The 14,195-nt window shown below is 37.3% G+C and overlaps 1 protein-coding gene across 2 annotated transcripts in view; it reads left to right on the top strand.

Annotated features, from left to right (window-relative positions):
• The first annotated feature begins 2,262 nt into the window (after positions 1-2,262).
• LOC139731964 (regulating synaptic membrane exocytosis protein 2-like) overlaps positions 2,263-14,195 on the top strand; it is a 207,513-nt gene continuing 195,580 nt past the window's right edge. For both annotated transcript variants that reach the window (XM_071642836.1, XM_071642835.1), the window contains exon 1: positions 2,263-2,708. In XM_071642836.1, coding sequence (XP_071498937.1) covers positions 2,503-2,708 — 206 coding nt within the window. In that variant the 5' untranslated portion in view covers positions 2,263-2,502. The remainder of the gene's footprint in view (positions 2,709-14,195) is intronic.

Here is a 14,195-nt window from a genome sequence, read left to right as displayed (position 1 = left end):
TAATGATGATTGATGGAGCCCCTCTCCCCCACCGCCCGAAATAAAATAAAATAAAATGAAAACTACAACACAGAAACAAGCAAAAGTTACAAATAAAGGAACGATAACACCAACCAACCCACCAACCAACCAACACCTGACGAAAAAAGTCCACCAAATAAAGGAAAATCAGACAAATTATGCTGAACAAACAATCAAGCGAGAAGTAAGGCAAACACTTTGTGGAAATTGTTAATACCAGAAAGTAGGATCACTATTCGGTCAGATGGGACAAGATTCGGTTGTACTCAATTATTATAACAATAACAATAGGGTCCTCCTTGCCCTTAGACCCTTTCAAACGTCAATGATTGAAAAGATTTGAATTATTTGTGTTTTGTCTAGCAATTGAATTGTCTATCGGTAATATCATACAAGATTTCCTGTTAAACCTTTGCACAGTTTATGTCATGGACTACTCTCAGAGTTTAAAATTCTTCTTCATACATAGAAAGTAGTACATTCTTCAGCTCCAATATATTTGCAAAACCTTGTTTCAGAACTATACAGTGTACTACCCTGGCAGAAAATGTAGTAAACAATTAACAGTTAAAAGAACAATCTCGACTCTCGGAGAAAAAGCCTTTGTTTCTGCAGCCCCATCTCTCTGGAACGCTCTTCCACTGAGGATCCGATCAGCAGAAACCACTGAAACATTTAAAAAGCTTCTTAAGTCATATATGTTCGCATCTTGTTTTGGGTGAATATTCATTGAATTGCTCATCGGGTATATATTTCTATCTCTTTCTTCTTCTTCAGCGTTCTCATGTACAACTATATAATGTATGTTATTCTTTTTATATGTCCCTCTGCACCTCAGAATAGGCTGCTAGATCGATGGCGCATTACAAATGCTGTACTTATTATTATTATTATTATTATTATTATTATGATTATTATTATTATTATTATTATCATTATTATTATTAACGTTACTTTTACTGTCCATGACCCAGAACATGGAGACAGTAATACATCTTAGCAAACTGAACTTAGTTAAAAACACAAAATGTAGCGACGTGTCCAGTAAAACAAAAAAAAAATTAAGAACAACCCAAAGTAAGTAAAGTGTAAACGCAAAAGATTTTCTCACTGCTAGAAACATTCTCCTGCGTTTCAAACGGTTGCTGGAGAAATAAATGATCAAATAAGTGATTTATAAGCTAAGCAAAGACAGATGAACAGGAGATGTTGAGTGAGATTGCGTAAATGAATAATTTAAGGACTCATAAGAAATGATAAGACAAACAAATATTAAGCCGAGGTGAAGAGTGGTAAGTGGTCGTAAGTGTGTGACGTGCAACATTTAATTCCAGAATCTAAATTACGTGTTTGTTCAAATCAGGCGGGTTACCTACACTGGGCGTTTACACGTAGAGGGTACCACGAGACCAACCCACGAGGGGGGGGGGGGGGGGGGGGGGTTGGAGGGACAGAAAGGGCATAATATGTAAATTTCACGACCTCCACATGTGGATCACCTCTGGGAAAGGTACATGTGATCTCCCGTGTTACATAATTGACAAAGTTATCCATGAATTCGTCCAAACTGAGTCTACCCTGTTCGTCCCCTGCAATTGTCCTACGCTCATGCAATATGTAGCCATAATCCATTTTACTGTATTCATAAGAATTGACACCATAATGGTAGTAGAATAGTGAAAGAGAGCAATTCATAAACATGTCATGTTACTGAATGTGGAAGCTAATTCACTTGTGGCAATATTTCTCACTATCTTACTTTTGATCTATTTACATACAAATTACGTTTACCGATGCTTGAAGCTTATAGTTTATTATAGTCAACTGTTCGACTTTAGTCTATTAAGTTTTCATGGCTTGGAATGAGGTGTAGAAATCGAGAAGTCTATCAAATAGAGTTAAAAAGAAAAAAAAAACCAAAAAACTTGCTGAATGCAGACGGTCCACAACCGATTGTATCCTCTTATATCTAGTTGTATTTTGCCCTTTATCCTCCAAAGATATTACCGGTACCTGCGAACAAGGAGACCTCCCCCCTGCGAGGAGAGTCGACGCGTCCGAGATAATTGGCAACACGCGAATACGTCATGAATTATTAATGAACACAGAATTATGAATATTTCAGCGGAAAGTAAACGCGAGCTCGCTGCTCTACGTGCGTTCTCGGGCGCTGTGTGCGTGGGTTTGTATGCCCGGAATATATTGATGAACCCTCCGCAATAGGCTGTGCATGTATGGCTTCGTCGAGTGTACGGGTATATCCCTGCATGTATGCGTAGGATGTGTTTTCATCATCTACCTTAGATCGAAGGGTTGAGAAGCGGGCTTTACAGCCCGAGCGCTATGCCAGATGTACCGGCTGCATAAAGCAATAAAACAAGCATGGATTAGATGATATACTGACGAGGATTCATTTTGAAAAAGGGGAGACTTTACTAGCCGTTTCGGCTGACAGGGACAGCAAATTTAGCGGCGAGAAAAATGGCTTCTCCTCAATCGTTGAGCAAACCGGCGGCCGCCCCTTCTCCGGGACCTTCCCCGCCCGGCCCAGCGCCTGGTGCTGCTTCTGGAGCAACGGTTTTACCCGAGCTGGATTTAAGTCACCTAACAGAGGAGGAAAAATCTCAAATTTTGGCGGTTCTGGATAGACAGCGTCATGAGGAGGAGAAACAAGCTAAGCTGATACGGTAAGTAACCAGGAACGTGTAGCTGACATTCCAGATAATTTTATGCCGACCACTTGTGCGTCAGTCCTATCTCGTCATTAGTGGCCTGACCATCGGTTTCATCGCTGCTGCGCGCGCGATCGCATCCATCGAAATGGAATATTAACTAAGAGTACATTTGCTATTAACACCGCTAAAAAAATCATAATCTGATACAGTGACTGGGATAACCAGTACACCAACATAGTCTTTCTTCATTGTATTTGCATATGTAAAGAGGAGAGATGCTGTAAGGAAGTTTTGGGTCAATTTTATACCATCGCAATTTTGTTCATCTTCCAACTTAATGTGTACACTTTGCTCCGCGGTATATGGAACAGCTATGGGTACCCAGTATTACCAGGTGGTTATACGCGCGCGTACGGTCCTCCCGTACAAGTCTTTGCGATATGTATGATGTCCTTGTGTTGAATGTTACATGTAATGCATGCAGAGAGCAGCTACATTGTACATGCGTGGAGTCAACTTGCTAGCTATCTACGGCTGCCGTCTGTGCAGAAGTCGTATTTCTCCTGTCCGTCCAATGTGATTATGAGTTGCGGTGAACTCCCCGGCTACGGGTGCCCCAGCATTAACGGACAGGACCGATAATTCCCTGGCAGATCAATAATTAGTTATTGTACACAGCCGCTAAGCCCCTGACATGTAGGCCCACTTCTGTTTAACGCTCCATGCCTTGTGTACAAAGCCATGGCTGTTCTATTAGATACCCCATCATAAACACTGGCATTTATTATGCCCCTCCCTGTGTAATACAAAGAAGACATCGGGTTTAGAAGCAAATGATGATTATTGGTAGGTGACCAGATGGAGAAACAAGCAATTTCTTGAAGGTTTACATACAGTGTATATCACATGAAGGGAAAAAAAATTCTACATAATTTTGCCGAAATAAGTTACTGAGAAAGCTCTCTTGCACAATCCATTGTGTAATCTACAGGTTGGAGATAACACATTTGTCTTTGAGGCAAATTAAATAATGATGATTATTCAAACTGAATTACTAAACCTACTCTTTAATCTCCTAAGCATTCAGTCCTTTTGCGGGCATCTATGTACACAGAGATATATGCCTCCTTGTTTATCACATCTAATATACAGACATCTGCAACTAGGAGGTATATACACTTATATATTTCCCATATATATTTCCTTTATATTTCAATCTGAATCTGTCCCTCTCAGTTGATATAATAAATATCTCTCACTTATCTCTCACCTGCTATTCCTGTCTTTCAGAGCTCTATGTTTATATATTTCTATTTCACATCTCCCCTATGATACCAGTGATATTCATTGATATACTGAAAGAAAGAGAGAGAGAGCAAAAGAGAAAAAAATAAAGAGAGAAGAGAACAATTTGGCCCGTTGTTTATTCTCAGTCTGTCTCTCAAATGCCTATATTTGTATTGCAGCTCAGCAACAGATCTCTACTCACATTGCTATATCAACACACTGCCTACATGACAGTAGCAGGTCACATACTATGTCTGTTGGGAATTTTGAATCTTGCAATGGACAGAGTTAATGAGAAGACAGGTTACATCTGTATCACATTCGTAAATGCCTTGTGATTCTTCAAAATCAACCAAGTGGTTACATTACTTGTGTTTATTCATAGATCTGTATTCTTTAAAGGCTTATCCATGCTTTATAAACATTTTTTCTGTGTGTGTTATGTACAAGGGCTGCACCAAATCAAGCCATGCTTATGCAGTAGCCCTATTATTCATTGTATTGCTGATACATTTCTGCTGTACGTTGTATAAAGGCAGTGAAGAAAAAATATTTTGCTAACAACTGATGTTTATATGTATGGCATCAGCAATGTGTGTATATATACATGTACATGTATGTCCATGTACCATGATAATACAGGGACCAATAAATCAAATCAAATCAAATCAAATCAAACAGATATAAAGATTGGAGCAAAGAATTGTCAATGCCTGTAACTGTCACAGCAACATATGTCATTTGCAGCCAGTCAGTATTAAGGAATTTCTGGTGTAATAATGGCAAAAAACGAAAATGTTTGTTACTTTAACATTAAACTACTTTTGTAGTATATAGGTGTCACATTTTGATGGTGAACTCTTTCTGTTGTATACCCATATCATAGAGTATTTCACATTGCTGATATTGTTACATACCATCCTTTGATGACTCCTGTTTAAAATTGAAAAAGAGAAAAGGAAAAAAAAAACGCTGAAGGGAACAGTTTATAGTTTAACCCGTTGAGGAGGAGTCCCGAGTATACTCAGGCAGGTATCTATGGGAAATGGGTGTTGTAGCAAAAATCAAACGTCCTCAACGGGTTAAGGGGATGAAGCACTGATCTATAAATCCTTGAACTGCCCAGAGATGTCCCCTCAAAAGCCACCGTTCCAGCCACAGCCAGCAATACATGTCAGTGTGTGTGTGTGGGTGTGTGTGTGTGTGTAGTTTAATATGTGTTTAAGTGCACTTTCTTATCACCTAGTTCATATCAGTAGTATGTCACTGTACTCTGCAATTTGAGTACATACAGTTTACACAAACTGAGACTTGAATACTTGACATTAGCGATTGCCTGGGCCCACTGAAATTTGATGTCAAGCCACAAAATGAAAAAAAGGCTATCTTTTAATGGCCCAATGAGGCACTTAACCCATTGAGGACAGGCTAATTTTGCTACAACACACATTTCCCATAGACACCTCCCTGAGTATACTCGGAATTCAAGTTGGATTGTTACGTTTCTGATTATTTCAGGCCACTGCATTTCTCTTTTTCGGCCACCAAAATTTCACATTTAAAGATTTAGTGGTCCTTACAGGCCAGTAGAGAAAAGTGTTACAATCAAGTTGCCCAAATCCATGCCAAAGTATTTATTTTATTGTTTCATTCATTAGATACCACAAACCTATGTGGGTGCTAATGGTTACACTCCATGAAGAATTAGATTGAGAGTGAAAGACATACAAGATGTAAAATTAAAAGACAATAAAATGTTTAAATTCTGGCCTGTCATGCTTATAATTGGAACCACTGCAAATTAAATGCAGTGTTTATGGATTGACATGATCATTTTTTGACTCGCCAGTATCTAATCATGGTTATAACTTTTTTCAATGTTTGTCTTCCATTTTGAAAAATCCCCACTGGTAAGTAGTGTTAGTAAAACGAAAGTTTCCTTAACCCTTTGACAACAGACTGATTTTGTATACCACACGCATTTCTTATAGACACCTGCCCGAGTATACTCGGGACTCGTCTTCAACGGGTTAAATGCATTATGAATTTATTCAAAACATGAAGTCTTTTTTTAATGTAGAATACCTCATGCTGTAATTCATTTTTAAAAATTACTGTCAAACAGCCTCTTTTATTAGTATTTCTGGTACAATTTGTCTTCATGCAAAATAAAATGACAAGGTTTTGAAATGATAGAAAAAAAAAACTACCTTTTACAGTACTTCTGAACTCTGATTCAGCATACTAGTACTTAAGATGTATGTAAATTTTCACATTTTTATACAATATGTATGTTTTTTGGTTTGTTTTGTTTTTACCTCCGGGATATGGTATTATCTATTTGCTTGTTTGTTTAGTTGTTTCACTGTGTTTTGGTATGTTTTTATCAATTTTTTTTTGTGTGTGTCTAGAGGTTGGTGGTCCTGACTTAGTGTAGCATAAACCAGAATTTAGGGACTTACCAATTTATGGGATAATGTATCATATTTGTTCATTCAATCTAAAATGCAGTCAAATAAATAAATTTCATGACATTCAATATCAAGCCACCCCCTCTCCACCACCCCCCCCCCCCCCCCCCAAAAAAAAAAAAAAAAATGGGGTGAAGGGAGGGAGGACTGACAATCACATTCAGGGAGTAATTTTCCTGGTATCGCATCGCAATTTGCTATGCATTTTTACAACACTGCTACACAAACTAACTTTTGTGTAGCCGTTTTCTTCCATAGAAGTGTACAGGATAACATTTAAAATATTGTTCATCAGCTGAAATTGCTAATCAAATTTGAGTTGGAAAATTCTTCCCTGACATTTAATTTCCTCTTTGGTACTCTGTGGTAATTTGTTTTTCAAAGACCAAATTTGATACAAGTACTCTATTTAAAAATCAAGGTAGAAAAAGGGCAGCATCACAAAGTAGGGGATGGAGCCATAATATCATAGAATGATGAGATTTAGAAATAATGTATCTTTTTTTGCTGGCCTTTTATAAGTATTTTGTAATATATAATGGTATTCGTGGAAGTCAGTGTGAAACATGAAAAGAGACAGACAATTAAATCAGGATTTTTTACACACTCTGTTTCTTACATCTGAAAGTTAAATTTTAGAAAAACATGACATTTAGCCTATTATGAAGCTTTTTGTTACCTTTTTCCTCCCTACAAGTGGTGGAATTGTTGTTCATTAAAGAGAGATACAGGCATTGACACTGTAGACTATATAACACAGAACTAACGCCCTTTTGGTTCTCAGTTCGGTACGTCATTATTGCCCTTATCTACCTACACAGATGCTTTGAAATGCATACAGTGCAGCTAATCTGCTGCATGGAAAGGTTAATGGTAGTTATTTGAACAATTCATAGCAGTGTTGGGACACATGTGTTGACGCTTGAGATCACATGCAGTAGTTTAAAAGTGGAGCTATTTGGTCGATTTTTATGAACTGCATGTCATCTTTATTACTTTTGAAATTGTTGTTTTCATTCATTCACCTTTCTTTTTCATTTTTTGACATTTCCTGATTCTTTACCATGCAGTAAAGTACTCATTAGTCCTCCCTGTGTGAAATGTTAAGTGCCGAGAGGTTAATGCCCTAATTGCCTAAATGCAAGAATTTAAGCAGAAATTTGCCAACAACCCTCAAGGCCTAAACCATAATATATCTTGCACACATTTGTATTTAAAGCAAAGGGCTATAAACTGAATGGTGACCAAAAAGCACAATGTTCCAGTTTAACCAAACATCGCTATTCTTACAACATTACAGTGGGCAGTCTGTGTTTATACGCGCCTATTTTTGGACGCCCGAGATCAATTCTTCCTCACCCGCTATTTTCCTTTCCAGACTGCAAGCCGTAGAATTACCCTCGCACAATCAATACTCCTGCAGTTTGAATACGAGGGATGTTTTTCTCTACCTGTGCCACGACGTATTTTTGTGTTTTTCAGTGGTTTGTTGTCTGTTTCCACAGTTCAGTGAGATGTACAAATTTTGTAGGACGTAAGGCCAAGGGTTTAATCATTGGATTGTGGTATCCACTCATCACAGCTCTGATGCAGGGATCTATCTAGATATTTTTAAAATGAGGAAGAATAAAAAGTAAAAAGTCAAGGCTTTATGCTCTTTCAGAGATGACCATTTAAAGATGTCCCCACCATGGCACATGCAAATTGTGCTATGGAAGGACATGAGGAGAAGTTTGCAACATATTGGTAGATAGAGATGTATACACTTTTCAGAGAGAGAGAGAGAGAGAGAGAGAGAGAGAGAGAGCATTTTAGATAGGAATACAATCAATGTACATGCAACCAGACCAGCTGCTGAAAGATATACAATTAGACTGTTAAGGAGATTCGGTGAAAATGAGACAGATATAGAGATATAGATAGATAGATAGATAGATAGATAGATAGATAGATAGATAGATAGATCTATAGACAGACAGACAGACAGATAGATAGATAGATAGATAGACAGATAGATAGATGATAGATAGATAGATACACATAGATAGAGAGATAGATAGATAGATAGATACACATAGATAGATAGACAGATAGATAGATAAATACACATAAGATAGATAAATACACATAGATAGATAGAAAGACAGAGAGATAGTATAGATAAACAAAGAGAAAGGAGAGAGAGAGAGAATAGACTCATTTAGAAAGAGATACAAAGAGAGAAAGAAAGACTGCATAGAGGAAGATAGGGAAAAATATATCTGTGGATAGAAAGAGAAGGATACCGTGTTAAAAGCTGTTATTTTGCATGTATTTCTCAATTGTGGAGGTCACGGATATTTTTGCGATAATTTTTTGTGTGTGTGTGTGATTTGACACTGAAGCTTTTCACAAGTGCATTTAGCTTGTCTGTTTGCAATATTTTTGCGTGGTTTTGAATTCGCGGCCTTACAGTTATTAGGGAAAATTCGCGAAAATTAAACCCTCATGAAAATAACAGCTTTTACGGTATGTGTGGCTTGCTCACTGACTGATTACATAGAGACTATAATCTTGTGACCCGCTACAACAAAAGGATCCTAAAGTCGCTGACGGCTGAGCCGAGAAAATTGAGTTTGAAGTCACACCATCGAAATTGGTCAAAACAATCGGATTTCTGTTTTTGGCATAATTTTGTAGTATAATGTTTTGTCTAGATCATCTGCCGAAATTTTGAAGCTAAATGATCAAAGGTCTGGCAAGAAATCAGCGTTTTTCTAGACCATGATTTTCCGACTTTAAACGTGACAGAATCGTGTCCGAAGATTTGGATTTAGCGCCGCAGCTAGATTCCGCCCCTAGCAACGAGGGAGTGATCTTATTGATCAATGCATGGCATCCTGATTACTGATTGGTCGTGCGTAGACCGCTGGCGCTAAGCTTGAATGAACATCACAGAGATCGCTAGGAGCATATCTTCTATTGTCAAGCGGTGAAAACTGTCTCGCCTCCTCTTGATCATGATAGCGTCGGAACGAAAACTTTGAAGGCGTTTTTCTCGAAACTCTGATTTCCACAACCACTTGACATACGCTAATAAAATCATTGATATCTCCGCAACCGAGTACTTTTATGAGTTATGCTATATATGAAATTAAAGTAGAAGAGTAAAGGAATAATGTCATGCAATTTTCAGAAAATTGTCCTCCCCCGACTTTCCAATCCTGTTGTTGTAGCGGGTCACATATTGTTTCAGATGGAAAATGAATAGAAGAAACACTAGTATAGACAGGCAGAATGGGTGAGTTATGTTTTTGTAAGCTAATATGCTAATTATCTGCTTTTATTGCCCATGCTATTTGAGATTAAATATATACTACTATGGATAAGATACAAGTGTGGACTATTTCATCTCTGTACTTGTTTTATGGGTCATTAGAGTATAAAATGAAGAATAAAGATATCAAAAATATGACTTTTTATATCACATTTATTTCCACATTTATCTGTCAGCATGATACAAATTGAATACATTCAAGTTTTGGAGCATTATAGGTATACAGAAAGTATATATCTGCAATGCAGAATATTATTTTCTAAGCAATTGAAGCTGTCTACCAGTCACATACTTTATACGCCGAATATTTTACAAGGTTTTTATTTTTCGCAAATTTCACAAGTTAGGAGCAAATCATGAAATTAAAGACACATGAAAATAGTGACTCTGATCTCAGTGTGAATATGACGTATGCGTGTACATTTCTCCGTTCAGTACAGGACTCCACGATTGCAAATTTAACCACTTGCAAAATCGTCGGGAATTCCCGATTCGCGAAAATTTAGACTCACGAAATATATGGCGTATACAGTAGTTAGTGCATATAATGTATACTGAGCACACTTGGAAGGTATACATGGGATGAAAGAGGAGTAGCAATTTACAGAGTAAATGCTGTTTGATATAAATGTATAGCAGGTTACCTGGATTAATTTGATAGGCAGATAGAAATTTCATATACAACTGTAGAAGGAGAAAGCCAAAGTAGACTTTAAACAGGGGCGGATCCAGGAATTCTGTAAAGGGGGGGGGGGGGACTAATATTTCTGGTGCCACTTCCGGGTTTCGTTTCATTTTTTTCTTTTTATTTTCTTCGTTTTTAACGAAAATTAAAGGGGGGCGTGCGCCGGTTGCGCCCCCCTCTGGATCCGCAACTGTTAAATATTAATAGTTCTACGCGCACTTATAAAAAGAAATAGAAAGAGATAAGATACGGATAAGGGTTGATAAAGAGTGAGAATGAAAAGGGGGAGGGAAAGAGAGGTATAGAAAGAGAAAGAGAGATAGAGAGTTTCTGAAAAGAGACAGCTACGGCAAAGTTACATCTGCGTGGGCGTCAGCTAGTTGAATTATGAAGTGAAGGTATACCTGGGACACCAGCTCTTCTTTAGATTACACCAAGGGTAGTGGGCTGATGCAGATAAAGAAGGATCCACATGAGGCATAAAATGGATTTATGCCCCTGTGTATATGTGCCGGAAAAAAAATGGTGGGGGTTGAATATGATTGGTCTAAATACAAATGTCTTGTCTGCACTGCTTGGGTTTTTTTTGTGTAGTTTTTTTTTTATTGGTAGGAAAGCATAACCACGATTTACTACTTCATCAGCGTGTGTGCGTGTGTGTGTGTGTGTGTGTGTGTGTGTGTGTGTGTGTGAGTAAGCTTGTGTGTCATCATGTTATTATGTTATTATGTTATTAATCCATCACATAGCATCAAAGTTTGCCACATGTTTTCAGCTACCTTGTACTTTGAGTGTAGTTGATTTGAAAATGAAAAAAAAAATCAAATAATTGTTCCATTCACATTGTTTACACATTCAAAGTAATTGTGTAAATTTTTGTAAACTCCATTATATAGTGTTTCATGTAATATAATCATATTAATTCATATTATTCAAAGTATATTGTAGTTCTCATTGGAAAGAAGTAAGAGGAACACAAGTTCTGTGTAGATATCTCAATGTATCGTGGCAAAGAAATCAGATCATCAATTCAATCTTTTGATGTAAGATACCAGAAGTTTGACCATCAAGTGTAACAGATTACCAATATGATCCCCAAATAGAATAGTTACAGTAAATGTTTAGAAACAAACATTTAAACAATATCTGACTGAGAGACTCAGGAATGGCACAAAATGATTGAAAAGGTTATAATGCTAGTAATTTTCTTGAAATGTGTTTGTTGGTTTCTCCCTCCTTGTTTAGCTTTTGAACTAAACTAAACTTGAACTTGACCTTGAACTGGTACGTTCACAAGTCATTAACATGGTATAATGTGCAAAGTTTAGGTACTCTTTGATATGCAATAACTAACTCACATTTCTTTTGAATTTCCAGTACTCCTCTTATGACTTCATAAGACTACATACACGATTGTAGTAAGAGTGTGTGTGGGGGCCCCTGTATATACAAATCAATATTATGACACACACCTCCAACTGATTCAGCATTGTATCACATGTATTAGATCAAGCCAGAAAACTTATTAGTCTGATCACTAGACTTCAAGACCTTGCCTGTCAAAGACCTGTCATGTTTTCTCATATATATCTACATGAAAGAAAATATTACCTATGTAATTCTGTGTCCAATTGTTATATACTAGGGTGTGGCTACTGAGACTACATCACTGTAGTTCATGCATGTTATCCCTAATCAATATAGTTTTCTTGTTTGGAGTTGTCCCATTGTCCTGAAGATGCAGGGGTGGCTTGGTCACCGAAGTGAGGTGCCACGGCGAGAGCACACAGGGGGGCAGTTAAGAACTTCAAATATTTTTTCTTTTTTTTTCACAACCACTTAACCCTTTGGTTACAAGCTCTGGGCAAGCCATGTATTACACCTATGGGAAGCAACAAATTAATACTGACATTCTTAAAAAGACTGTTACATTCTTGTAGGGCTGGAAGTAAGATGTATTTTATAGGGAAAGAGTTGAAGATGTGGTAGCAGTTTGTGGAAGAAGCCAACTGTTGGTACTTTTGTGTAGAGAGGAAAGATGGTACCAAGGGAGCTGTCACGGCTGAGCGGTTAAGACCATGTGGATAAGACTATGGACTGTGGGCTAGCTTCCATGCATGCGCGCGAGGTTCAAGTCTCAGCCTAGCAGTACTAAGAGTAGCACCCTTTTTGCAAGGCATGTTATCCTTATTGCCAAATCTTTTGGTAGAGAGACCTGTGTGTAGGAGAGTCATATTATGCATGTAAAAGAATCCACTTTACTTCTTTCATAAAGAGTTGGGAGAAATACCAGTGAAGTGGTCAAAGGGTGCGTTCGAGCGCTCTAAAGTGAATCAAAGCGTACCATACCGAACTGTGCCAGTTTTGGAGCATTCGAGCGCTCTGTGGAGAAAGCATACCTCACAAGTTTTTTTTTCATAATAGGTCACGCATGTTTTTAGCAAGAATGTCATCCACCTGGCGCTTGAACTACTTACACCTGTCCCGAACAAAGAGAATGATGTCTTTGCATTGTGACGTATGTGTATGATACGCGCATGCTTTTCAACAAACTTTTGGTACATTTTGGTACGCTTTTGGAGCACATCGGGAAGTGGTCCACTTTTGGCTCAGTACAGTATGGTATGGTACACTTTAGGAGCATTTGAACGCTCCTCTGGCGCGGGTACGGTACGGTACAGTTTGCTTTAGGAGAGCGCTCGAACGCACCCAAACATACAAGCATTGGCTGGTATATCATTCAGATGGTGAGACCTGTGGGTCAGATTGAAAGTCACTGCCTTGTAGACTAGGACATTGCCATAGAATCATAAATGATGATGATAATGATAATGTTAATAATGATATTTCCTAGGAATTGATATGCCTTTAATCTTGTCTAAAATCTTATTTGAGACGAGTCATCCAAGAATGCTATTTAGACCCTAAACCAAGGAGAATGATAGGAAAATCTTGACTTATCCCACATCTCACACCATGTGCTGATGGAAATTGTTGGAAATAAATCAACTATATTAAATTTGATTGATAAATTGCTGTGTTTTTTGTTTCTATATTGTAGTCTTGAATAAGTTGCACAAATGAATTGAAATTAAAAAAGAAATCGTTATTACTTTACTGTGAAAGATTTTGTGTAATGCATTTTTGGAACGTTAACTGTTACATACACCATGTTTATCAAATAATGGTATTCAATATCATTGTTATTACTATCATTATTGTCATCATTATCTTAGAGGGAAAGTGTAAAGTTGTCTAATAGGAGGAGAATTTTGCAGGCATCACTTGAAAGTGTATCTTTAAGTTTCATAGATTTACCAGCCCCAGGTGCTTAATGTGCACAAAAAATATCTTTTATTCCAAATTTTATAATGGAATGTAGAAGTTTAGGTATTTAACATTTTGTTGATTTAATGAAAAGTTGGCTGAGGAGATGCACTTTCTTTCTTTCTTTCTTTCTTTCTTTCTTTTTGATGTAGAAGATAATTAATCATGCATAAAAAAAGACAGCATATCATTTTAATACATGAAGAGTTTCATCTCAAAATGAGCTAAGTGCCATTTTCAAACATTTCAAAATAAGTCCAGCATCATATTGAACAAAATAAAACCTTTCCAGTAATACCTCACTTGTAACATAACAAGGAATATTCTAGAAGTTACGATTGAAAATATCCTGTATTTTCTTATGATTTTCTTTGTTTTTTAGCAGCTTGTATCACAAATATCTCAACTTAACA

This window comes from Diadema antillarum, unplaced genomic scaffold (genome assembly GCF_040938485.1).
Source record: "Diadema antillarum isolate AM-2024a unplaced genomic scaffold, OU_Dant_1.0 seq00000389_RagTag, whole genome shotgun sequence".
Lineage (NCBI taxonomy): Eukaryota > Metazoa > Echinodermata > Echinoidea > Diadematoida > Diadematidae > Diadema > Diadema antillarum.
The sequence above is the reverse complement of the archived record's forward strand: the minus strand, read 5'-3'. Positions and strand labels throughout refer to the sequence as shown.